Consider the following 26,098-nt stretch of genomic DNA (forward strand, 5'->3'; position numbering starts at 1 on the left):
GAAGAGGCCATTATTGTTGCTTAAAGTCTATGACTTTACCATCAGAACAAAAAGCCAGATTGCTACCATTGTGCCGTCCGCTTAATTAGACTATTTCAAGCTGCCATTGCGCCCTTTGCAGTCTTTGCCTCCCTCCCTACAGGCCTTTTAACATCAGATCAATGCAGCCCAACATCAATTGGCACATTTCGAAAAAATAGGTTCATTATCTAAATCTTGAATTAGTCTTTAAAGTAAACGAGAGAAAAATCAATGAAATATTTCCAATTATTTTTCACTCACCTCTATGCTTCACCTGAACAGTTTAAGGGTTAGCAAAGGAATATTTGAGGGATGTGATCAGGTCCCAGAATGCTTCAGAAGGGGCGGAGGCGGTAGGGCCAGATTGCTTTTACATAATCACACAGTTGGATGCCCGGCTTGGGAAAATGCTATCGAGAATGCGATTGTTCTTCTTGAAATTTAATAAGTGCCACCTTGCAGATTGGAAGTGAACGGAGGAAATGTTTAGTATTCAGTGGAAGCGCTGGAATTGAATACAATCCATCACGACATGAACGTAAAGTTAAAAACTAACATTTGGAAAACAAGAGTTATTTCTCTCACACACTTTGATGATTTAACCAGTATATTATGTCTACTCTAAGATATTAAGTTGGATTTCTTTGAACAGGTGTCTGCTTTGTAGTTCATTTTTCAAATTCCTTGTCATATAAAATTGTTTATTTGGGGCAATTTATGTGGTTAACCAAGTGGGGAGTCAAAAATACAGAATGCCAGCATGTCTTTGTAAAATTAAAATATCTAGACTATTATTATGGTTGCACTATTGAATGGTGATTTAAAAAAAATCCACAATATAATTGAGTGAACCACTGTTTGCATTTGAGATTAAAGTGCCAGTAATTAGAGTCCAATCTGTGGACATGAAAATTAAACTGTATTAACATAATGAATACATTAACAAAAAGATGACTGTTTTGATTTTGCGTACATTCAGATTATAAAAACTGGTTGTCCTACTGTATTTTTTTCGTTTATCGCGGACATGTTTGGTCTACATTAACCACGATATTCAAGGGATTACTGTAAATCGCTAGTATTTAAATGGAAGGGTGATTTTTTCAATTTTATGATTATTTTTTTAGTTAATGTGTTGTTTTCACAGTTTGTGAATGGATCACTGACTTTAATTTCTGAAGGACTTGGAAATTAAAATCAAAGTTGTTAAGCAGAAGAAAACACCGAGTGAGAAATAATCCCCCATCGAGCAAATGACCACATTCAAGTTCTACGCATTTTCATTATCAACTGCCTTATTTGTGTATGCCGTTAGGAGTGATCATTAAAAAGGGATTTTAATCATCTACTTCCATAAAGGCCACAATATTAGATAGAGATTTTCAAGCCACTGCCAAAGCATACGGTGCATTATGCAAAAGTGGCTTAGGCAGTGGCCTCAAAGAAGATTGTTCTAGATTCAAACCTGCTGGCTTTTTGAGGGTTTACATGTTGCTTGCGGGGGTCTCTCTTCAGCTACCTCCCACCATGCAGTTCCTGTCAACCTGCATGGGATAATGCAATGGTAGATGGGAAAATGTTCATTCATTCCATGCTTAAAAGGGACAGACAACATCTGCTAAAATAACCAAAGAGCAGCCATTAACACTGATTGGACTTGAATACAGACAGCCGGGTGAAAGGTCTTGTACGGACATTTTGTTGAACAAAATAGTACTGCAGTCATAAAAACTAACTTCTAGAAATATTTTTCTCAGAATAAAACATGTTTTCCCAATGAATTAAACATTATTCCTGATACAGGTGTTGTCCATCCCTTTAAATCAAGACAAAAAAATAAATAAAAATATGCACTGCTCCGATTTCTAACTTTTGATTATATGTGTATAAGTTGATTAACCTCTCAATCAACTCATATTTCATATAGATCTTTGTACAGTATAGACTATATACATCTATATTTATTCAACTTTGCAATATATAAATCCAGACTCAAGCCAATTTGGATCAATGGTGAAAAAAACTCAAGTTAGAAATGGACTCTAAACTAAAAAAAACAATACTAAAGAAATTGTATTCCAGAAGTTCCAATAGAAATGAAATGGAGCCCAATTGAATTTAAAGAAAGTAAAATGGAGTAGGTTATGCACGCCTTGTTAAGGTCTCACAGCGGAGAGGTAACATGTTGAAAAGAAGCGCGCTAGAATTGATGTTATGTCATCCATGGTGACTTTTCCTTCAAGTCCGCCGCTTAACTTTGTGCCATTTTTTTTTAAATGAAAAGGTCCTCCCTTTTTGCGTCCTTGAATCTGTCACTCAGCTATAGTGCTACATTGAACTCTGTCACCAAAAAGTCCACATAGTCCCTTTCTTTGGTCTTGAAGGCCTCGGCAATGAGGCGTGCGGCGTCCTTGTGTTCACGGCCCCTCAAGGAAACCCCGTTTACCTCCAGAATCACCTGACCCACCTTTAGCTGACCGCAATTGTGAGCAGAACCGCCCCTCTTAAAGAAAGAAAGACAAAGAAAGAATTAAATCCCATTATTTTTCAAATATTGATCATGTCTTGGTAGTAGTTTAAAGATTTTTTGGTATAAATAGACATTTGTAAGGCCTAAAACAACAACAACTATCGATTACTAGAGTGTGGTCATTCAAATGTGTACTTTCCCACACATTTATAATGAATATGTCAGCAATTCTTGTGAAATGATAGTTCAATAATGATGAATAACCCATTTTGGGATTTCCAAGTGGAAATGGTCACACTGATGAAGCCCATATTGCATTCCAATTCAACTAGCAAGGTTTAACGAAGGTTTTCACTGAATCAATATGTCACTCTCTATTTGTTCTATCTCTTATCCTTTGGACTTAATTTCCTTGATTGCTCGATATTATCTGATTTCATTACCTAGCTTTCTCACACTATTAAAGGTGTGTAATTTGTCTTTTGCTATGGAAAATCTCATGTTATTTGCTACATTTCATTACAAAACAGCTCATTATGTATCATATTAAGATAATACTTATATTTAAAAAACTAGAAGTCATACTATAAATCTAAATATTAGTCTGACATCCCTAGTATATAACAATGCGATTTATTCAGCGTTCCAAAAATAGTTCTGTGTTTTCACCAGCCTTTTGTTTCAAACTAAATCAACACCTGAAGTCCCTCCAGGCTCTTATGTCCCAGTTTGCCCCTTGGACTTGAATGCAGCATATATTTGTCCATCTTTCTCGTCCGAGAGCGTGAAGGCACTGTCACTGAGATTTATTACTGTCAAGTTTGGCAGGGCTGAGTCACGCAAATTTGCATTTTGATTTCATGTTTAAGCATGCTCTGCCAAAATGTGGATATACCTACCCCAAAGTAGGGCAAAGTCAGAATACAGAATCATTTTTTTATCATTTTTTTTCTTATGGCAGCAACCTTTGATCACTTAACACATCACATTCCTTTGAATGTGTCACACAATTGCGGCAAAGAAATAAAATGTGTTTAAAGTGGCTGTTTTTTTATGTTTATTTATCTCATTTACTGCCCATGTGATTATATAAATATGATTTTCATGATATATTTAAGGTCATTGTGTTGGCGTCTGTTCAAAATTCCAATTTTGCAATTAAGCGAGCTAATAATTACATAATGTTTTGTCCTCTCACAATGTTATCCATTAAGTTTCGATTATCTTTTTCTTTGGCAGATGTATTTCATGGTCAATCACTTGTGCAAATGATTAGTATTATGTTATTGAACCATGCGACACGACGGCAAAAGTACTTGGTTTCACTGCAGTGAATAAATGGGCTGCAAGTGAAAGAGTCCACCTTATTTAGCAGCTGCGCTCGTAAAACAAATGTCACATTTGTTCACCACATGATTTGAATAATGAAATGGCAAGCAAAGGCACACAGACACCAAAGTACCTTTTTTTTGAAGACATACTAGTAAACGCATCTTGGGGCTTTTGAGATGAGGCAAAAATATTTCATTATGTTATAATACTATTGATTTTTAGGACGGTTGCTATACAAGATTCAATTCAAAAGCCGACCATCGATTTAACCCAAAATTATGAATACGTTTAAACGGTGCTCAAAGAGAGTTTAATATCTAAGTACTGTTTAATATCTAAGTACTGTTTAAATATCTAAGTACCGTTTAATATCCAAGTACTGTTTAAATATCTAAGTACTGTTTAATATCCAAGTACTGTTTAAATATCTAAGTACTGTTTAATATCCAAGTACTGTTTAAATATCTATGTACTGTTTAATATCCAAGTACTGTTTAATATCCAAGTACTGTATAATATCCAAGTACTGTATATATCCAAGTACTGTTTAATATCCAAGTACTGTTTAATATCTAAGTACTGTTTCATATCTAAGTACTGTTTAATATCTAAGTACTTTTTAATATCTAAGTACTGTTTAATATCTAAGTACTGTTTAACATCCAAGTACTGTCTAATATTTAAGTAATGTTTAATATTAAGTACATTTGCCCGGCGACCAAAAGACTGGTCAGGCGTTTAACACCATTAGCTCCAATTTAACTACAGCAATAAAACAAAATCATTGTTGATGTGTATCAAAACATTTTCAGATATTTCTCTTTCTTAACGCATGTTTAATATGACTCCAACTTGACCTTACTAACGTAACTAAGACAACTTCCACGCCAAGATCATTCTACCGTTACAATAACATTATTATGTGTTATTTAGTATCAAAGCCTGCGACAATTACGGGTTGCTGGTAGAGCGTTCAGTCATCGTGATTGAAAGTCTGCAGTGATAACGGGCACTTGAGAACTGCTGATTTGGAGAGATAACGCCTGCCGTCCACTAAGCACCATGTTGGCCAGGGAGAAATAACACACAAGCCAAAAAGTGTGCTACATCAAAATGACTCTGTTATACATTGGAGACAGAATAATAGGGTGTACCGGCTGGGATTTGATACTGTCATCTGTCCCCTGGATGGAAAAGCCATGGCCCTTGGACAGCCAGAAAGAAAATGAATGTTTTTTTTCCCTTCTACCCCATTTGTTGCCTTTTCTAAAACCAGTTTATCATGCTGATGCTTGGGGAAACAATCAGTTTGCACGCCTTGCTCAAGGGTCTAATAACACCAAGTCACCTTTCCCCAGGTAAGAGTTATAAAATGTGACTTTTCCTAGCTTGGAAATGGCTTACCTCAAGGCGGCCATGATATTAACGGCTTCAAATAACAACGAAAGCACCGCGCCGCTATTGTTTAAAGATGTCGCCTTGGAAATAGAGTTAGCTGGTAGAAAATTCATTTTCTGAGGCGTTTTGAGATATGTTAAGACTACAAATTAACAACTCAGTAATTGGACCATTTAACATAAATCAGCCTTGTGGGCATTTATACTTTGTAAGTTTAGTCTTGTGCATATTTTACTGCAAAATAGAAACAGTTAATAAATCTAAGGCGGTAAAAAAAGTCATCTACAGCACAATTAAGAAGCAAACCATGACCAAGCACCTCCAATTAGTCCGCAAAGTAAGCATTGCACAATATTTCTAGATGATAAATGTCAGCTAGAGTCGCATTTCTCAGTGGTTGTTTGTTGATATGAAAATCTGCAACCACCCACACCACCTGACCTCTTCTTCCTCCTCCTTCCATGCTCAAACTTCAGTCCTATATTAAAAGCATACTTCCTCTATCATTCAAACCTAGGCTGAAAAACCTTGTGCTGATTTGGCGTCTTTTCTTCCACTGTGTTGCAATCAGTATTTTTTTTTTTAAATATTCCAATCACTAGAAAGAAGGCCAGTAGACAGCATTGAAAAATGTTGTTAGCTACTGCCTGATCTTACTTTAAAAGCTTAAAATTCTGCATGTTATAGCCAGAAGCAAATCCATTGACTTCTTGTCTACACTTAGAAGACATACACTGTCATTTCAAACAAAGTTTTTACTATTTTAGTTAGTCTAGTGTACAAATTAATATTTTAAGTTGCAAGTGCTGTAAACCTTAATACAGATTTCAGTCTGCCTTCATGGTTTCTATTATTTGGATATCTAGTATTGCAATTAAATACAGTTACATGCTATTAACCTGTGTAAAATCTACATCTAAAATGTGCCAATGTACTTATAACAGTTATCAATGGCAGGATGACATCAACCAAGCTTACCTGTATGGTGACAATTCGTGGCAATGGCTGCCGAGTGTTGGCTCCTCCCTCGATGGCGATTCCCAATGTACTGGCGCTCTTGGCTACCCTCACTAGCGTGGAAGTGGGCTCCAACAGACCTGGCTGAAATCATGCAGAGATATAAATATCTATTTTTTTGCAATTGGTAATCATGCCTAAAATTCTAGACATCTGCAAGCCTCAAATTTGACAAACCTGACAACTGATTGACAGACATATTTCTCCAAGTTGTTGTTTCTACCCCAACACATGCATACAATTGCTTCCCTCCCAGAATGCAAATATTTATATTGACAGTATGTCAATTGTTTCCCTATCCCATAACGATGTCCTAATTATAGATTGAACTCCCTCACTATGCTGCCATTGTGAATGGAATAAAAGAATGGAACATTGGGTGAATAAATAAAATTCATGGATAATTCCAAGGAAAACTAAAGAGGGAGAAAATGTTCCACATGGACCTATACTCGTACATTTATGAGAACCAACAGCGAAATACTTTCCCCCTTCTAATCCAATTGAAAACAAGCCTCATGACTCCATTTAAATCTGTAAAAGAACCTAAATGACCACCTCACCATATCAAAACTCTCACACAATTGAATTTGCCATAGAATTGACGGCTTATTTGCGAAAATATCGACTCACTGGACTGCGTGCGACAAAAGCCTGTTCTTAAAATAGCTCCGTGCGAGTGCGACAGAAGCCCACCGGCGCTTCCATCTATTACCTCGCGTTACATCAACGAGGCGGGGGAGGCGGAGGACCCTCAGTCAAACATAACATGGCTCCTTTTTAGGCTCAAACTTTGCATAATAACATACTTTAAAATCAGTTCAATTGGTCCTCACAAAGGTAGAGCTCAAGTAGACCATCCCTCATTTATGAATACACTCATTCATTCATGTAGGGCCCACAGCTGTTTAAAAGTACACCCTCACCGGTTTGGTGGGGTGGTCCCCCCCGCCCCCCTGGCTGTCTTGAGGGTGTCGTGTGCATGAGGAATGGGAGTTGCTGTCTTTGTTGATGTGTCCTGACTCAGCTATGTCCACACCGCTGTCCTCACTGAGAGTCTGACCACTGTCTGACAGCTGAGACAGGGCGCCACCTAAGGGGGGGAGCAGGCACACGCTATATCAGCACTTTTAATTCGCTCGGCGCTAAATGGGTGCTTTAAGTCCCCCCATTCAAATGCTTTGAATTTTTAATTTGCATTAAAAAATCCACTCTCTTATTTCTAAAAGGACGGATGGGATGTGGTGTGCAAAAAAAGTGGATGAAAATAGTCTTTTTGTATATTTCAACCTAATATTTGTGACTGTGACAGATCTAGGAAAATGTTATGTTGATATAATTCATGTAAAAAGACATTTATCTTGCATTTGTTTGGCTTTGTGTTTGCTACAAACACGACGCACAACTTAATGACAATTTAATAATAGCCAGGACACAATCTGTATGACAAATGTGCTTTTACCAAGACCAAAAAAAGAGGGCGTGTCATTGCTAACAATGTTGAATGTGTAATGTAAAAACAAAGAAACCAAAACACTAATGTTTCTTTCTCCAAAAATGTTAATTCAGCACCTACACAGAACTAATTTTAGCCTAAGTCCAAGGTAGATTTAGATTTAAGTCCACCTTTTATGCAAATGTAATTGTAATTCAAACTCTACAGTTTTTGTTTTGGCCAATAAAGCGATGCAAATTTGCTTGCTCACATGTGCAAATGCCTTATATGTACAAAAAAATGTATGTAATGCATAAAATCATGAATAAAAATACCCTCAGATGATCTTTGCCAGATCTGAAGACCACTTAGTTTGTCTCCCATCTAATCCATTTCAGTGTGACGATTTAAACGTATTGTGAAGTAAAAACGTACTTAAATTTGACCTCCATTTCTCACCTCTAGCATGTGGCAGCGGGCGCACCTCATTGACGTCCGGTTCCCCGTTGGGTCTGTGAACTTCCACCGTAACAAACTGTTGCTTAGAGCCTGGAGAAGGGACTTTGGACAATGTGGCTGGCTTAAAAGGAAGCGAGGGTGGTGGACCAGGGGCGGGAAGCAAGGGCGGAGGCGGCAATCTGGCTGAGACGCCGCCACCCCGACTTGGGGACTGAACGCGTGGGAAAGGGCCAATCCGTTGTTGTTGTTGTTGTGTGACCTTGGACAAATGACTGGCATTTTTTTGTCCACTCTTGGAGGGTGCCAAGAGTTCGGTCTTCCGGATCGCCGCATAGTCCCGGGTAGGCGGAGTGGGAGGATCTTGTTTGGGATGTAGTGATGGCGAGGAGGCGGTTCGAACTGGCTTTTTGTAGTGGTTGGAGCGAGCGGGTGCTGTGAAGTGCAAGTCAGAGTGTGCGGATTCGGACGAGGGACATTTGGTGAGCTGATCTCTTCTACTCTTGCGCCTCTGCACCCCTGTTGGGGGTGGAGGTTTGAAGGAGGGGGGAGAGTCTGCTGTGGTGGACTGTACGTCATCCTGAAGTGAGAGCATATTTTATATATAGATATATAGGTTTTTACCATAATAGATTAGGGATGTGGGAAGGACAGACTGCATGTTAGAAGACAATATTTACTGTATTTTCACGACTATAAGACGCACCACATTTAAAGGCGCACCGTCAATTTAATTGTTTTCCATATATAAAGCACACTGGATTATAAGGCGCCCTGTCTATTTTGGAGAAAATTTAAGACTTTTAAATGCGCCTTATAGTCTTGAAAATACAGTAACCAGACTACTTAACGCTTAAGATGTAGTAATCCAAATTCTCATAGACGTCCAATCCACAGATTGAATTCTGTCCCTGTCAACTTTGACGATTGAGTTTATCCCTCAACACGTATTAAGTTGAAATTGATTGACACATACTTGGATGGCATGAAAGAGATGAGTGAAACTGAGAACTTAAATGAGTGGTAAAAAAAAAACATTGACAATAGAAAAATCAAGAATGGATTGAGAAGTAGGCAGCTAAGAATATTGACTGACTAATAGCTTTTTTTTCCCTCTACACTTGCTTTTCAACCCCCTGTTGAGATAAATACGTCGCCAGAAGAGTGGACTATTATCATTGGCCTTTGCTCACCTTTTTCCATTCAATAAATAAGACCAGTTTCTACCTGGCTTTGGTGCAAAATCCTTTTCCTGCACTGAAAAAAACTCAAATCTAGCAAAGCCTGCAGGTCAGATTTCACCACTAACCTCATCCATTTCTACAATGGCTTAACTTCCCTTTTTGCAAATTCCGTCTTCCCTTCTCCTTGGTACGCCATCCCCGTTTATCGGACCGAACTCATGTTTTGTGCAACATGCCGCAGGGCTCACCAGAGAGATGTCAGCTAGTAGTGTGTTCAGACTTTCCAAAGGATCTTCCTGATTAGTATCCACCACGCTGTCATTCTAAAAGAGAAGAAAAATCAAAAGGATGAGGGCAAAGAAGATACACAGTAAGTAGAAAAAAGGCCAAATGTGAACATCAAGAGCACAACAGCATGTGAGTAGATGTCACACAGATGTGTATTCATCCCAAAACAAATGGAAAATTTGATTTACAGTGGGAAGATTTTCAAAAAAAAGAAGGCATGCTTCCAACTATGCACACACAGAAAAATACACGCAACTTTGTGTGAAGGAGGATTTGAGATTTCAGTAAATAACACATAAAAAATGTTTTTTTTATGCCACGATTTTCTGAAAAATGCTGTTTCTTGACATTATTCGCTGTATTAAAAAAAGGCAACCACAGCAGAGAAAAACAACACTGCAAAACCCCCCAAAAAATCATTTTTAACTGAACATGACTCAGTGAAAAACTGCATTAGATTCTTCTTGGTAGTCACAATAATTGGAGATTACATATAAATTGCAAACAAATTCATATTATGCTTTTAAATTAGAGGAAATAATTGGGGAAAAAAGCCTTTGGAGATTAAAAGCACAAAAATCAGATACTACAAATCCTTTCATTAAAATAATGTTCAAATGAATTCCATATATTTGTCTAGGAAGAAAAAATGTAACAAAGAAAAGTGTTTCTTTTTGTCTTTTTTCCTAATCTCTGCCCACAGGGAATTGAACCACTCCTTATCGTCAACCCTTTCAAAAATTACTCATACCTCCATCATATCAACCAGCCAGAGCAGCCTTTCCTGGTTAGTTATACAGTAAACGTAAAGGGAAAAAATACATCTTTTCAAATACTGTATCCTTAATCAAGCTCTCCACACACACACAAACCATTGAAAGACTATAACTTTACAAGACTTACCCGGGCGGAGCTTAAAGTGGTGTTGGTCATGAAGCTAGCTGTAGATGAAGTCAACGTGTCAGGATACGACACCATGGATAAAGTGTCCGCTTGGAGCGTGGCTTCTCCCGCTGTACCCTGTCTGGCTTTGAGAGCCTGGATTTCTCGGCGTAAGACCATCCCATCAAAGCGTTCCAGGTCTTGTGGGGTGACCAGACCTCGTACTTCTGACAGTAGAGAAAACTGCAACAAGAAAAAAAATGGTAGAGTCCATTAAACCTTGCTATTATTCATAATTCTTGACATCATGGCTCACCTTTGCATGTGTATTGAGCAACTCAAAGAGCGCCATGACTAACTGCTCAACGCCAATGTGATTATCCCGGTATTCTTCCAAGTAGTATCCCATAGTTTGCCGTTCCGATTCAGTCAGAAGGTGACGTGCTTGCTCTTCTAACATCGCTCTGGATTGGTTTACCAAACTGGACAATGTCACCTGGGATCCAGCCACTCCCTTGTAAAAACCAGACTGGAGACATATGCAAATATTTACCACTGCATCATTTAAAATAGGAAAAAAATGCATTTAAAAATGTGTAAAGGGTTAAGGAAATAAAGTGGAAAGTTGAGTGAAGTAGTGTAGGGAATATATAGATATGGAATAGGATGTGATGGATAGGATTTTGAGGGAATGGCAACCAAGATGGAGATGACAGATTTAGGCTGAGGAACAAAATGAATGAGGCGCTTTGCATCTTATCATATTTTGTATATAGTGTGGCTCTTTGCCTTGTTTCATATTTCTCTTATTTATTATTTTCTCTAAAAACACACTCAAATTCATTAGGCACATTAAAACTGATTATAAGTAAGAGGAAGAAAGTGTTTTGGTGAATAATGTGATTTTAATTCTTAGTTTTTGTGTGTGTGTGTATGTTTATTCTGGCTTGTCAATGCATAGTGTGGCTTTTTGACTCTTACAGTTTAACATTTTGGATCTTTGTGTCCAACTTGTTCTCCAAGACATTACATTTGTTGGTGTTTTATGTAAGAAAAATAAGGACAAAATGCCCCAGGAGGAAAGAAGGCCAAAAGCTAAAGACACAGTAGTAAAAAGTAGAGAGTTACATTCAAAACAAAAATATGGCCCGATAAAGATGACATCCTACTTAAAATACCCCAAAAACTGCCAGTTATCTCTTCCCATATGTATAAATTATCCACCTCCTGCTGTCCTAACATCATCCACAATCATCATGCAGTGATAAATCTGCAGTAAAGCTTACAGGAGGACACTGAGATCGTTCTCAACACGTGTGGGCAGACGACAGCTTTTATAGCTATCCAAGCTAGTCTAACCGTCAATCACAGGATTTTATCACTATAGAAATTGATGAGCAGTGCATATTAATGCTTGCATCTGCCTCTTGTTTGTTCTCACTTCCTACGATGAATATGGAGATTTAAGCATAACATTCAGTTTACAGTGATTGTACATTGAATTGTATTATTTAACAGCATATTAACAATTTACTTAAATGTCTAGATTTGTCAGTAGGGATAAAAAAACAATGGTAACACTGGAAATCTAGCAAAAATCCAACATTTACATGGTTTCTGAGTAATAAAATATCTTTTCTAACCCTCATCTATTTAAATAAAACATACACTCCAATTCAAATCAAATCAATTTGCCAAGCAAAATGTATTTCCACTCATGTTTGTGATTTCCATGCATCATTTATATGTCTAACCCTTGAATATGAGACCCGACTTCAAAGTGCTGAGCTTCACGTACCGGTCAGAAACATTAGAGAAGAGTCAGACTCCCATTTGCCTAGTCTCGGTCTTTGCATTTTCAATCATCAGTCTGTATTATGGCAAGTGTCTGTTGAAAAGTCTGGCTTTCAGGTAGCAACTCTTTAATGACCAAGGTGAACTCTGCCAATACCTTTCTTGAATCCTAATCACATCTAGCTCCAAAAAAAAATACTCTATCCATACTTTCCCTGCGACTATTTCACTGAAGGACGCCTGGGAGTCAACCCTTGGGACTACACGAGGCATTTGAACAGCCAAAATGTCTCTCGCTGTCCTATTATGGGACAGATTGGCACTTGAACGAGCTAATAAAATTGGTCGCCTTTCAACTGCATTAATGATGCTCACACTCGGGAGGACATTCTATGCAAGAACGCATTTCACAGTTGAGGAAGATCCAGAAACAGTGACTAATTTGCTGAACCTTTCCAGTCCGTCTTCTCATTCTTTCATTGGATTCTTCAAATGCCAGATGAGCTTGACGCTTACCCGTTATCGCCGCCAACAACACACGCCCCAACGTTCAACCTTCCAATCGATAAGAGAGCAAATTCGATAAAGCCGGATCAACGTTGACCCAGATAGAACCTGACCTACTACACGAAGAGCACAAGAACCAGAAGAAAGTGTATTAATCAAGAGTTATGAGACAGACCCCATAATTTTTTTTACTGTCGAATCACAGTACCAATCCCGCAGGGCATACTGTAGGCCTACATCATTTTCACCGATGCTTAAATATAGCTCACAATAGTCTATTGAAAGGCTTTATGCAGAGGACAAGCCAATAGTTGGCAGCGGTTCATGACACGAGAGGGCCATATGGTAGTCGTGGATCTTATTCAAAACACTAAGCAGATATTACACGGAAGGACTCACCTTGCTAAATTGATTTCGTGGCTCTTTGAAGGGCTTTGCTTCCAAAAAAAGCTCATCAACAAGAGCAACAGGGAGCAAAACTGGAGTACCCAAAGAAAACCCATGCAACCCCGGGGAGAATACGAAAACTCCACATAGTGCGCACCGACCTGGAATCCAACCTACGACCCCAGAACTGTGAGGCCAAGGCTCTAACCACAACAGATCCATAAAGGTAATATATACTCAACAGTCTGACAGTCCTACAATCATATTGATACAAAACCAGTAAAAATCACTGCCAATCCTCCCATTTTAAAATAATTGGACCTCTCCAGCCAACATTTAGCATTTTTCTGCACAACTTTGAGATCCAACAATTGAACAGTGCATTAGTACCATTAAATAACCTGAAATCAATGTCATTAAATGTTCAAAAGACCAACTTAATGTTCATCAAAAGCTTCCTTAATGATGTCTCAATATATATCGCAGTGTGATCTGAAAAACACCTTTGCAATCAAAAGATACAAGTGATACATTTTCTCAGTAACTCTACTCAAGCAAAACGTCAAATAAAGACGAATTGATGACATTACAGGATGTTTTTATTGCTCTCGGGGACCGTTCTGATTTAATCGCAGTGCAAGCTATAATGTTCTGCCGTTGGCCTAGACTAATGAGAGTGCTTTGAGATGAAAGTGTGGACTTGCTAGCAATGTTTCAGTCTTCACAAAAGATGGATGCCGTTTATCAAGACAACTTCCCTACTCGTTCATGCATAGAGAATTAAAATTACAAGCTGCAGAGTCAGTTTGCTGATCAGAATTTCAAGTTAAAAGACAATGAGGTTGCAAAAGGTCCTGCCAGGTAGAATTTACTTTCTAGTGGCATATATTGAAATCTGGAGAACACAATGAATTGATCATACAAATATTTATATATCCCCATTTAGACATTCCACAAACATTTCCATATAAAGTAATCCAAATGAATTTGTTCACTATTCATTCCTTTTTTGGTAATCCCCTATCAAGTTAAACCCAAAATGCATCAGATCAGAATGAATAACTGAGCAAAGAATTGTGACCTATCTGTAAATAAGTAGCTTCATCACGCTATTTGGCTTCAGGGTGATGATAACAAGCCAGAAAGAGAAAGAATACTCAAAGAGAAGTGTGGGCTAGACATGCAGAATGACATGTGATATGATCAGAGATATCCAAAAGGCACCAGCTGAGAAGAAGATAAAATAAGGCTTTATTGTAGTACAAGAAAGAAAGCTAAAAATGATTTACAAATCACCCAATTAGAGAATAGTATTAGAATATTCAGCAGTGGAGGTTTTACCTCTAAGTGGTCCTACCTTCTATATACACACACTTTTTAATTTTTATTAAATAGTGATGAGATTTTGATCTTATTTTTACACATTAAAACTCTCATCGTGTCATCTCAACATATTTATTTAGTCCAAACTCTTCCTCACAGCTCATTTTTATACCCTGAGATACTCAAAGGGCAACATTTGGAAACACTACATCCCTTGATGCAGTTCTCAAGCTGAACTCATTCATCACTGGGTATAATTTAAAGTTTTTAAGTGTGCCATAGTATTGCAGTCTGGCACTTAGCTGTAAACTCCAAATGGAATAACATGGCGTTGAATACAGTATGCGTCACTGCACTACGCTTTTAGAGTTCCCTTGAAATATCACAGTGCAAATGTACTGAAAGTCAGCTGTGCACACAAACTGGAGTGCAAAAAGATAAAGGCAAACAGATTTGACAACAGTTTAGTACACTTGACGCACTGAGTAAAGTACATAATGAGGCAACAATGTCTTCCAATGGAGCAATTTTATCGCTAGCCGTGGTCCTGAAATAGCTATGTTAGATACATGTCATTGTAAATGTCATATTCATTAAGGTCACGATTAAATTTATTTATTTTTTATACTTGTGGGACACTTTATTTTGTTACCAGTAGCATAAACATTATTTTATTTTCCATTTTTTAAGTGATGTTGACTTCAGTAGACTGCTGGAAGACAGTCCCCATTTATTTTATAGACTAAGTAAAGGTGTAGGAGAGACTGGTAGGCATATAAACATGTTTATGTGAAGTAAGAGGCTACAATTTCAGCAATGTCAGTCTCTTTCTAAGAGTGCCCTTCACCAAAATATTTGGATTAGTATGGTGAATTTCCTTATTCTTAGCGTCAATTGAAAAAAAATGAGTTAGGTTGGATAGAAACTGAAGTACTTAAATTTACAGGCATATTCTGTAGCTCTGAATCTGTTAGAAAAACATAAATATATTTATTCAGTTCCCTGCTTTTCCCCATTCTAAAAGTACAATCTATCTCCCTTCTCATAAGAAGGCTTCAGGGGGTGCTGGAGTCATCCCTGCCGACACCACGAACGATCAAATATTAGACATTTTCTGCTAGGCGTACGCTGGCTCATTTTAAGTATTTTTTTTCTCAGTGCGTAGTTAATTGCTGCCACCACTGTTCTGTGTAAACAGATTGTTTACAAAGCCTTTTTTAGAGCAGCTGTCTGGAACTAATACATATCTCTTCTCTAAATATTGCCCACCCTCCGATCGTACTCCCCCCCATCTGTCAAGAAAATAATGTTGATCAGAGAGTGTGTAATAAGAAGTGAGCTGTTATTTTTCTACACTGCCTCCCCTCTCATCAGCAGCTGTCTGGTCCAACATCCTTCCTAATATTTCTTCATTCCAACCCAGCCTTGACCTTTGCTTTGCTTAAAAGTCATTACGACATTGGAAGGGGACACAAATATGAAAGAGGGGGCATGTGGTGGTGGGGTGTTGGGTCAGTACAGTGGTAGCATAATGTAAAGGAAAGCAATATTGTTTGTTTTTATACTTATCAGAAACAAATGGTATTTTATTATTGATTATGGGTGATATTACTAAAGTATGTAGTAAACAATACAACCTGAAATGGTAAAAATATGCGTTTTATGCATTCTTTCCATTTCAAATGGTCTATCGTGAAATAATGTGGTTATTTTGGGGGGAATTTAATGATTTAAATTTTAATTTTAATAACAAGAATGAGTATGCATTTATGTTGACTTTTTAACTTCATTTTCTGTCAAACTGTTATAAATCTGAACATGGATGAATATTGGACTTTGTAAAATCCATTGTAAAGGAAGAAAAGGAGAAAATGTAAGTTTTTGTGAACTCACCTTTCCAGCAGCAGAGGCTCCTTGATCCACAGAAAAGCTGTGGAAAAAAGGCCATGGAACAAATTAGACAACATTAAACAAGCACACTATTTACACCAATGGTGGCATTTCTTAATTGGCTTTTTTACATGTTCCTAAAGGAGATGGTAGCACAATGAACTCAATGGTTATTATTGACAGTTATTGACATCCAGCCCAATTTTCAACCAAGTATTCAGATAGGGGACATCCCTACTCATTGTTTTGTTTTCCAAATATATATTATTACTTCTAGTCTTGTGTGTTTTATATGTATACAGTTTCTGACTATAAATTGTATTCTTTGGGAAGAAAACACTTAGTACTCAGCCCAACGTTCAATCATACAAGTTACGTCAGCGGCTTCTGACAGAGCTGAGTGTTGAAAATCAGGTCTTGGCTCACAGAAAAGCACCATCATAAAACACTCAACAGCACAACATCTCTCTGTCATTTGTGCTACATGTTGAATATCAAGAATATAGTCGCTTTCCCGCATTTTTTAGTTACCATGTTGTTGCAACAAAAGGATCCCATTAGATTTGACCTCGCTCTAGTGAGGTTTATTTTTATTCATTTATTTTTTCATCTCTTTTCACTCTATATAGCAAAGTATGCCTTTTTAGTGTATTTTACTGCCTTGCCTTTTTTGCATGCATGGTCAATTGTAGACAAAGACTCTTTGAATAGGAAAGGAGAAAGCTAGAACTGGAACAGTTTTAAAGCAAATTTTTGATGACAGTATTTCTTGTGGTTTGTGGTATGACATTATGGGGGAATCATTAAAAAAGGGGTTATTTTCAACAAATAGAAAGCAAAAAACAGCCATAATGTCTATGTAGCAAGCATATATGATATGATATATTATTATATTGATATACAAGCATCATGCAGGTTTATTTTGAAGAAATCTACTTCTGTATTTGACAATGATAACCCTTAAAAATATGGAAGGCATCATTTTAATATACATCAAGTGTATAATTCTGCAAATAATGCTTCACCAGCCATTTTTGCCTCTAAAAAATAACCTACATTGACATGGAATTCAAGTAATGCACACGCAAGGTGAATTTGGGTGTTTTGCTTCTACATGTACTGGACTTTGTTTGTTTCAGCATCATTTTTTCCCCTGAGTAAGTCACTACAGCTCTCCAACTAACAAAAACACATCACTTGTCTTGCATTGAGACAAATGGACGGACATGAGGAGGCATCTGTTTTTGCTAAGCAATGCAATACCCAAGACAGAATCATTTAAGGGAGATTCTCGCACGTTTCTTGTTAAAAAGACTTTTGTAATCAAGGTTTGCTTTGGAGTTTACAGCCAGATTTGTTTTCATTAAGATTAAATCATCTGTAATTTACACTTTGGGGTTAGTTAAACCTGCTGTCAGTCATCAGAAGATAACTGTCAGTTTAAAAAGTGGTTTTCCCTTTTTCTATGAAGCTGCAATTGTTGCTTTTTTAAGGGCATTTTTTCCCCCTTCTACAATTTACCCCTTTGTTTTAATTTTTTTTGCAGCTATTCTTAAAAGCCAAGCATCTGACTCTCTTTCATTACACTAATGGCCCAAAGGGAGAAATACGGTGATGTTTTTACAGTGATACATTTGCTTTTTCCCTACTGTTGGCAAACTATGTTGACCCACCGACAGCACAAGATGAATAAGTCTGTCTTTTCTTTGTGTTGGGCCTCTTTTCCTGTGTCGTAATAATAAGAGGAGTTTAATAAAAATCAGCTCTGCAGATCTTAAAGCTGTCAAAAGGTCAACTATGTTGGTGAGTATTATGGGGGGGGGGCTTCTGGACGATCGTAAGGATTAAAGTTATTATATCATGCGATCTAGGAAAGATATTGGCATGCCTTCTTTTGTGTTATCCTGAAGCCAAAGATTCCGCAATAAAACCCACAACTCTTATGAATGTAAAGATTAAATTACTTAATAAATCAAAATTGACGGCTTAACTTGTGGGCTGCCATTGATGGATACAGACTTCCAATCCACTCCTTTATAACAATGCTTAAATAGGACCTTTTGTTAATTTTCTGCTATTTTAATTGTGTTTTTTCATCTATAAATGCTTAAAAGTATATGATACATTATATAATAACATTAAAAATCGGTTTACAGGTGACCTGGCTTGTCCAATGATGAAAACAACATTTTTAGAGACTGAAAATGGTTTACGCCCACAAATAAACAAGCACTTACACCTTTTAGTTCCCTTTGCCACTATTGTTGCAATAAAATGGACTTTCAACAAGGGCAATTCCAGGACAAAAATGGTTGCTGGCAGCCTGAAGCCTTTCTAAAAAGGCAGTTAACCACTATTATGCACGCTAAAAAACATACTACAACCCAAGTTTGGGTCTTTTCTCTAACATTTCTACACCATTTCACAGGCTTGATCTAAAATGTTGATATAAAACCTTTTGTTCAAATACAGGTAGAGAATAGTATGTGAAATTTACCTTGCCATACTGCTATTTGCAGAACTCTCTGCAATTTGAGAGCTTGCAATCCACTTGGTCTCCCCGACTACCGTCCTGGCATGAGGAAGACGACCTACGTCTTTAACGGTCATCATCAGGTGGCGCGAAGACTTAAGAACCCTGACAGCCTCATCGTGTGGAATGTTGAGGAAGCCACGACCGTTGACTTCCAGGATTTGATCCCCAACCTGCGAGGAGGGCAAGGTACAAAAAGGAGTGGCAGGAGGGCATGATGGCAAGGGTGGGCTGGGCAAAGACTTTAATATGCAAAAGGTATGGAGGTCAAAAAAGGTAATATAACAGACGGAGGAGGTAAAGTACATTGAAACAATAAGTATTGGACAATTTGGACCATATCAGACTAAATTACCAGATGCCATTATTTCCAGAAATGGCAATTATATTTGCATTTAGATTCCCACCATGGTAAAATCGTCATTAAAAAGATATGATATGTTTTGATGGGTATGGACTGTTTTTCAGGAATAATAAGTCCTGCCGGCATTATTCCTGGATTTTGCTTTCCTTTCCTTGCCTCTCTCTCTCGCTCATTATTGTCCTTATTTTCCTCCTTCTCTTCTCTTTTATGGTGTCTCCATTTGTAACAAGATGGGCCTGGTTCAGCATCACAAGCATTTCATTTTCTCTGGTCAATCTCTATGCCAGAGATGCTATTGAGCTGCCATAATATAAAACACAACAAAAGCCAGAGGATGTGTGAATGATCTGCGGTACTGTGATAGATAATAACTCTTTCGATGAAGAGGACAAAAACTTCCATTGTAATAAATGAACCCCCATAGAAAAATAGAGCCGGGGGTCTATTTTTCTCCACCTTATGGAATATTGAATCGACCTGGTATTAGGACCCGGTAATAGATTCTAAAGAAATCCAAATCCTTTCTGCAGAAAAAAACATGGACCTGAAATGTCTTGTTATTTTCACGATGTTGCAAATCACCCAAAAATATCACATTTTGGCACTAAGGCAATTATTTTCATGACAATTTAATTGCAGGTCAAAATGACATTTTCTTATGTGATTACTGTCAGGATGTAATAGATGAGATCTTTCTAAAAAATGTAATGAACGACCGCTTTAAAAATCAAAAGATAATTAATAAAATCAATCCCGTCATGCCATTTTTTTGTGTACTTTCCAATTTCTTAAGTGTATAGAATCAGTAAATGTTATAAAGAGAATAGTTTTAATCATTGAAAATAGCAGACATGTCATTTCACTTGCAATTAAATATAATCTTTAAAAAAAAAGATAGAAATTGAATATTGCCATCATATTATTGACAACACATAATAGCTTCTTGGAGCATTCAAAGTGAAATGTGTCATCCCGCTATAAAGACTCGCTTGCTTGCCTTCATTTGACGTGCTTTTGTGTTTACATCAGTGCACATGTCACTGATTGCCTAGTATGTCACCACCACTCGACATTATTTGAGTAGCAGCTAATACCATAGCCTTGTTTGTTTCCCTCCATGCTCTCCGAGTACCAAATCATGTTTAAAAAGGAAATGATTCACTTGATTTATATGCAAATTATGACTCATAGGAAGTGTTATGTGACAAATCACATCCTGTGTCTTTTCACTCAATCTAACCACGAGCACAAGTGATAATCTCCCCCACCCCGGGGTATTTGTGTGTGTGTGTGTGTGTGTGTGTGTGTGTGTGTTTGAGTTGACAGACCAGACGGCTTAAGGGAAACAATTACCAATCTGTTTCATGGAATCGGACCCAGGCTGACCTGTGATTGGCAGTTAGTGCCACAAGAAGGGTTGGCTACTCACTTCAGTTTTTTTTTCCCAGGCTTTTCAAAATGATCAATCATCCAAATAAGCCCTTAGAAATATGATTATGCAGTCCAAATCATTATATTCTGCCCTTTGGGATGATGGTAACAGCCTTCTGTCCACTATTTAAAAATAAACTCTTGTCGGTGAGACACCTAAAACATTTGTAATCTTGAAAGGGCAAAACTTTTAATTGAGTTTGGAGATGAGCCTCTGTTTGATGCAGAAAATTAGGACACTCCAATTATAAAATTAAGAGGTGGCTTTAAAAAACACTAGGTTTTGATTTTGTTTTTTAAAAACAAATCTGGGTGAGGTCAAAGATGAATATCAATGGATATTGTATTAGGGCTTTTACTCTATTAGGGCTTATACTTTATATAATATGGAAATTAGTCTATTATTAAGGAAGCAAAGTTGAAGTTTTACTCGCTATTTAAATTTTTGATGTATTTGATGAGGCTGGAGACAGCTGGGATTGGCTCCAGCACCCCCCACAACTCTAATGAGGATAAAGCGGATAAGAAAATGAGATGAGATGACCTTGATGAGTTTCTTAGTTGATGCCAATTATTATTACATTTTTTTTAATTGTTACATATTATTAAAAGGTAGTCATAATTTATATCTTATATTATATATTGTCTTTATGACTGTGACATAAAACACAACCATCAATGTCATAATCAAGACATGATGCGGTCATGAATATAAATGAATGCTTATAAAAAAGTCATTAAATCTCATTCGGTAAATTATGTCACTTTTGATCTCAAGTTGACATACTTTTAAACATTTTTTGGGCAGATTTAGGAAATATAACTCCAATAAATCTGGTTTATGACACAAAGAAAACTACCATAAGCATTCCATCAGGTGTCATGTCATGACTATGTAAAGTCTGAAGACACAGTCATAAAGAAAAAAAGATACAAGACATTTCTGCTGTCTTTATGAGGAAAAAAATGGACATCAGAGAGGCTTTCCTTCAAGATTTACGAAGAATGAGGGAGCAGATTGCAAAAAAAGGGAAAGAAAACAGAGTGGCTATATAGTGGCAGCAAACAGCAGTGGTTATTCACTGCTTAAAAGGTCCCTGGTGGCTTAGGAGTATTAGACACTCGAGTTGCCTGTTAACGGCTCTGACTTTGATCAATGGAGCTCTGGGTACCAATCACGCTTTACTACTGTCTGTGTGGAGCCCAATTTGAATCTCATATTTACTGAAGACAAATAAATAATACATAAATAAATAAATAAACAGGGACAGCCTTCCCAGTTAGATTATTCAGGCACACCTGGGTTGTTATTTTTGTATTGTTTTTCATTTATAATGATGGAAATGAACTGGCAGCACTTGCGGTCTTTAATTATTTTGGCATTTTCAAGTAGCTAAATGAGGTAATATGATATCTGTATTGAAAATGCCTCACTATGATTAAATGCTATTAGACGTTGCTGTAAACAAGAACTGCGATGAATAATATAGTGTCAATATTGCCTTTAGTCAAGGTGTTACATTGACTCTTGTTAAAAGTAAGTGCTTATATTGAATTGGGGTACTGTTGTATAGATGCAAGCTCTATTGGACTGAAGCAATGTACTTGTGAGGACATACTTTGGAAAAAAAACTGTTAATACGATCTGTCCTTAGAGAAGAATCCTGTGATTGACTGGCTATGGTCCAGGCCATACCCCGCTACTTGCCCAAAGTCACCAGGGATAGGCTTCCAGCTCACACATCCAGCCAAAATGGAGGACAAGTGGTTTAAAAAAAAAGGATGGACGAGAAAGTCTGCCAATATGAGTGCCCATTTGGATATATGCATATGAATAACTGAGTGATAAAATGTATTTCTTTGAATGTTGTTTTTGTAGAAGCGTTCTTTTTGTGTTAATTTCTTGTAATTGTTGAATGGCTCAAGTTCAAAGACAAGGTTATCATATTAATATATTATATTTTTCAGACTATAAATTGGACCACTCAAAGAATGGATGATGAGAAATTTAATAATTTGTATTGGATTATAAATGGCATTTTTGAAGGACATTTTTATCAGAAACTAAGAACTAATATAACATACTGTCAGTGTCCAGAAAGAAATAGTCGTAGGCCTAAATGTGCGACTTATAGTCCATATAATACGTAGCTTCATTTCAATTTCTAGTCATGTGACATTGAGATTTATTGCCAGATGCCAGATGACAAAAGTGTCAGTTAAATGACCTTGTTGTTTTGCAAAGCCTCTTTTTTTTGTCACTGTGTGATGCGCTGTCTCAGCAGGATTGCTTTATCATCAGACGGGATGGAAAATCACCCCCGAACAAATGAGAAATCCTTGGCCCGAATCCATTAATATGCTCAGAGCCCTCTTCATTTAGTTACCTATCCAGCCAATGACATATCTCATTCGGAAAATCTTAATTTTTAAATGTAAAAACAAACAAAAGGTTGGCTATGACTTTCCCAATTAGTTTGTTTACATGCCACTGTTTTGACATCACGACACGGATGACCTTTGTCCAGCCAATTTTAATGAAATGAAACAATAGCATGTCGACGGCAACTATCAAGGCAGGACTGACCTTTCTCGTACTTTGGAGTTGAATGAAAAGTATAATTTGGCAGACCTTCTGTCCTCGCAGAAAAGAGCCAACTATAAATCCCTTTTATTCACCGACCATTAAAAACACATTCAGCTGAACTGTTCTGGGGGGTTTAAGACAACATTTACAAGCTTTACTCTTAAAGGGTGCGAAAATCTAAGTTTTCTTGGTTTCTTTATTTATTTGCTTTGCTTTTTGGTATCAACCCCACACTTGGATTTGGTTTGGAAAACCTCATGTCACAATAACTGTTCAGCCACCCAACCAGTATGATCCGAATTCCCATTTACTACTCTAGTATCCATAGCAACCGCCCACATCTTTGAGAGCAAAAAAGAATAAGTGGTGTTGAAGGGAGCGATTTTGCGAATATCAGATGTAAAACTTTATTATTAACAGTCTTTCTGCCCAAGCCATTCCATTTTGAAATGATACACGACAATAATTAAGTCAAAAACTGCTGATTTTGTTCTGTGATGATTTGAATGAACTAAAGATTCATGGAAGACGCAAACTAATCGAAAATATTGCCATAATGTACACAAAATCAACTAATTTCCAGATAAAAACCCTTTTAAAGTTAATATTCATAGACCAAATAATAGAATAAACAACCTCTGCTATTAACCAACTGTATATGAACACTATTTACCTCCATAAATGTTACTCTGATAAACAGTTAATAAATAGAAGTGTGCAGTGTTTGATCAGATCCATGGAATCAATAGAGTGTAAAATTTACGATACCTTGAGTCCTCCACACTCTGCTGCTGATCCATGATCCACTCCAGTGATGTAAATACCCAAAGCGTATTCGGCTCCCCCTCGAATCATCAGGCCGAGAGATCGCCCATCATCCAAAACTAAGTTGACCTGGAAACAACAGTGCAATTAATAAGGATGGCTTAAGACAGTTGAGGTGAAAAAGACAAATCTTGTTGTAATCCCAATGCATTGATGCACTGAAAACGCCATGCAGACCTTAAGGACTGTAAACAGAATACAGTTTTAAATCGTATTCTACACCAAAAGTCTTACATATCACAGCAAAGCTCAATATCCATAATACATTCTAATAATAACACACAAATGCATGTAAAGTGGCAGACGTTAGTTGAGAAAATATTTCCAAGAAAAAATCTAAATCAGTCCTAACTAATGTAATTTTCACTGCTTTCATTGAGATAACTTTTCACGACAAGAAAATAAAAAGGACCCAACATAAAAAGTCTATTACAGTTTCTCCATCTTGGATTAATTTAAAGATGAATGCTCTTTAGAGAAGCAAAAATTTCCCTTGTTCCTTTCCAGGAAAGTGGACCTGATTTTCTAGAAAGATAAATGAGCTACTTTAGAAGAAAACACTTTCCCTTGCTTTTTTAATAGCATTAATATTCTAGTTTTCCACCTCATAGAGTTTTTGCCTAAAGTTTATGGTTGACAAGAATAACAACGCTAAGTTGCAGAAAAGCATTTCAAGCAGAAACAGTTAAAAAGGTGATTATTTAGGTTTTTTTTTACCTTTTTCTCATCTCCCTCCTGCAGGAGCTGCAAGTTACTACGTCGCTGACTCTCACTTCTTCGGAGGGTGGCGCTGTGATTTTCGGGCAAGTCGGGAGGAGGAGAAACACTTTGGCCCAGTGGGTCAACCCATGTATAAACGTGGTTGGTTACATAGCCGCCAGGAATCCTCCCTACTGACCGTACGGAAAGATTCAGTTTTTTGTTCCCTTTCAGCACCTAAAAAAAATGGAAAAGGGGGAAAGAAAAATGTATATTAAATAAAAACATGTTATAAATCAGCTTTACTTGTCGAAAATATACAAAATGGGGCTTACAAAGCACAATAAAAGCATGTAAAGCAATGTGAAGCATGTGTTAAACTTGACATATTTTCATTGTATGACATACTATATCTATTTCAATGGTGACAGAAAAATTGTACAAACACTATAGAGCATTTACAGTAATTGACAAAAAGAAATTAATTCAAAATAAAGGCAAGCAATTTACCTGTCGCAAAATAGAAACCTACACTTAGACACAAAGTGTACATTTATAGAGCAATACATTGAGATCAGAAATTGCTGTCTGCTGTGCTTCATTGCCTTCTAATGGCTTTTGGTGTGTGGGACCCTCTGGCAGATCAATATATTCCCATGTACCTGGACTGCACATAAAAATCTGACCAAATGGGCCAGTTCAGTAAATACCCAGAGGCCCTAGTATTTCTGGCTGTTGACTTTAACAGCTGCAGATTTGACACAGTCACCGACGTGAATGCGAAAAGGCAAAGGACTGGGTTATTGCATTGGACAAATCAAGCAAAGAAAAGCTTGTTAAAGCCAAAGGACTTAAAAATAGATATGCAACTTTTCCAGATGAAACCTGTAAATTTGATACCTATCACACAAAACCAACTGAAAATCTTAAAGTGACAAGTTCAAACTGAACTACAACCACCTGGCTATTTCCCTAAACATTGAGAAATCAAACATCATCAGAAGGCAGATTCCATCTACAGGCTAAGTCATAACCTACAGGCAACAATAAGTCCACAGTTCAAGTTTCCAAGTATAAATGCCCATCCTTAAAAAGATATTGTATGTATATATGTTGTAACTTGAACTAATTTTAAAAGGATCTTTCAGATAGAACACTATTTTATGTGGGAAAACAGTCCTTCAGCATTATTTAGATGCATTAGAAGCAAAAGTGGAAACCTGACGTTGTCTATTGTGCAAACCAATTGCACAAACTTGATACGCCGTCATGGGT

At 37.2% G+C, this 26,098-nt stretch overlaps 1 protein-coding gene across 4 annotated transcripts in view; it reads right to left on the reverse strand.

Moving 5' to 3' along the window:
• Window positions 1-1,726: 1,726 nt before the first annotated feature.
• Window positions 1,727-26,098, reverse strand: part of whrna (whirlin a) — a 38,776-nt gene continuing 14,404 nt past the window's right edge. For 2 of the 4 annotated variants that reach the window (XM_077737872.1, XM_077737875.1), the window contains exons 2-12: window positions 24,842-25,060; window positions 24,068-24,193; window positions 18,882-19,159; window positions 16,388-16,424; window positions 10,800-11,012; window positions 10,505-10,726; window positions 9,562-9,636; window positions 8,133-8,709; window positions 7,165-7,331; window positions 6,200-6,322; window positions 1,727-2,524 (exon numbers count right to left, since the gene is read on the reverse strand). In XM_077737872.1, coding sequence (XP_077593998.1) covers window positions 2,342-2,524; window positions 6,200-6,322; window positions 7,165-7,331; window positions 8,133-8,709; window positions 9,562-9,636; window positions 10,505-10,726; window positions 10,800-11,012; window positions 16,388-16,424; window positions 18,882-19,159; window positions 24,068-24,193; window positions 24,842-25,060 — 2,220 coding nt within the window. In that variant the 3' untranslated portion in view covers window positions 1,727-2,341. The remainder of the gene's footprint in view (window positions 2,525-6,199; window positions 6,323-7,164; window positions 7,332-8,132; window positions 8,710-9,561; window positions 9,637-10,504; window positions 10,727-10,799; window positions 11,013-16,387; window positions 16,425-18,881; window positions 19,160-24,067; window positions 24,194-24,841; window positions 25,061-26,098) is intronic. The other 2 variants (XM_077737873.1, XM_077737874.1) reach the window with 2 other exon arrangements.

The sequence above is a fragment of the Stigmatopora nigra genome, chromosome 17 (assembly GCF_051989575.1).
Source record: "Stigmatopora nigra isolate UIUO_SnigA chromosome 17, RoL_Snig_1.1, whole genome shotgun sequence".
Classification (NCBI taxonomy): Eukaryota; Metazoa; Chordata; class Actinopteri; order Syngnathiformes; family Syngnathidae; genus Stigmatopora; species Stigmatopora nigra.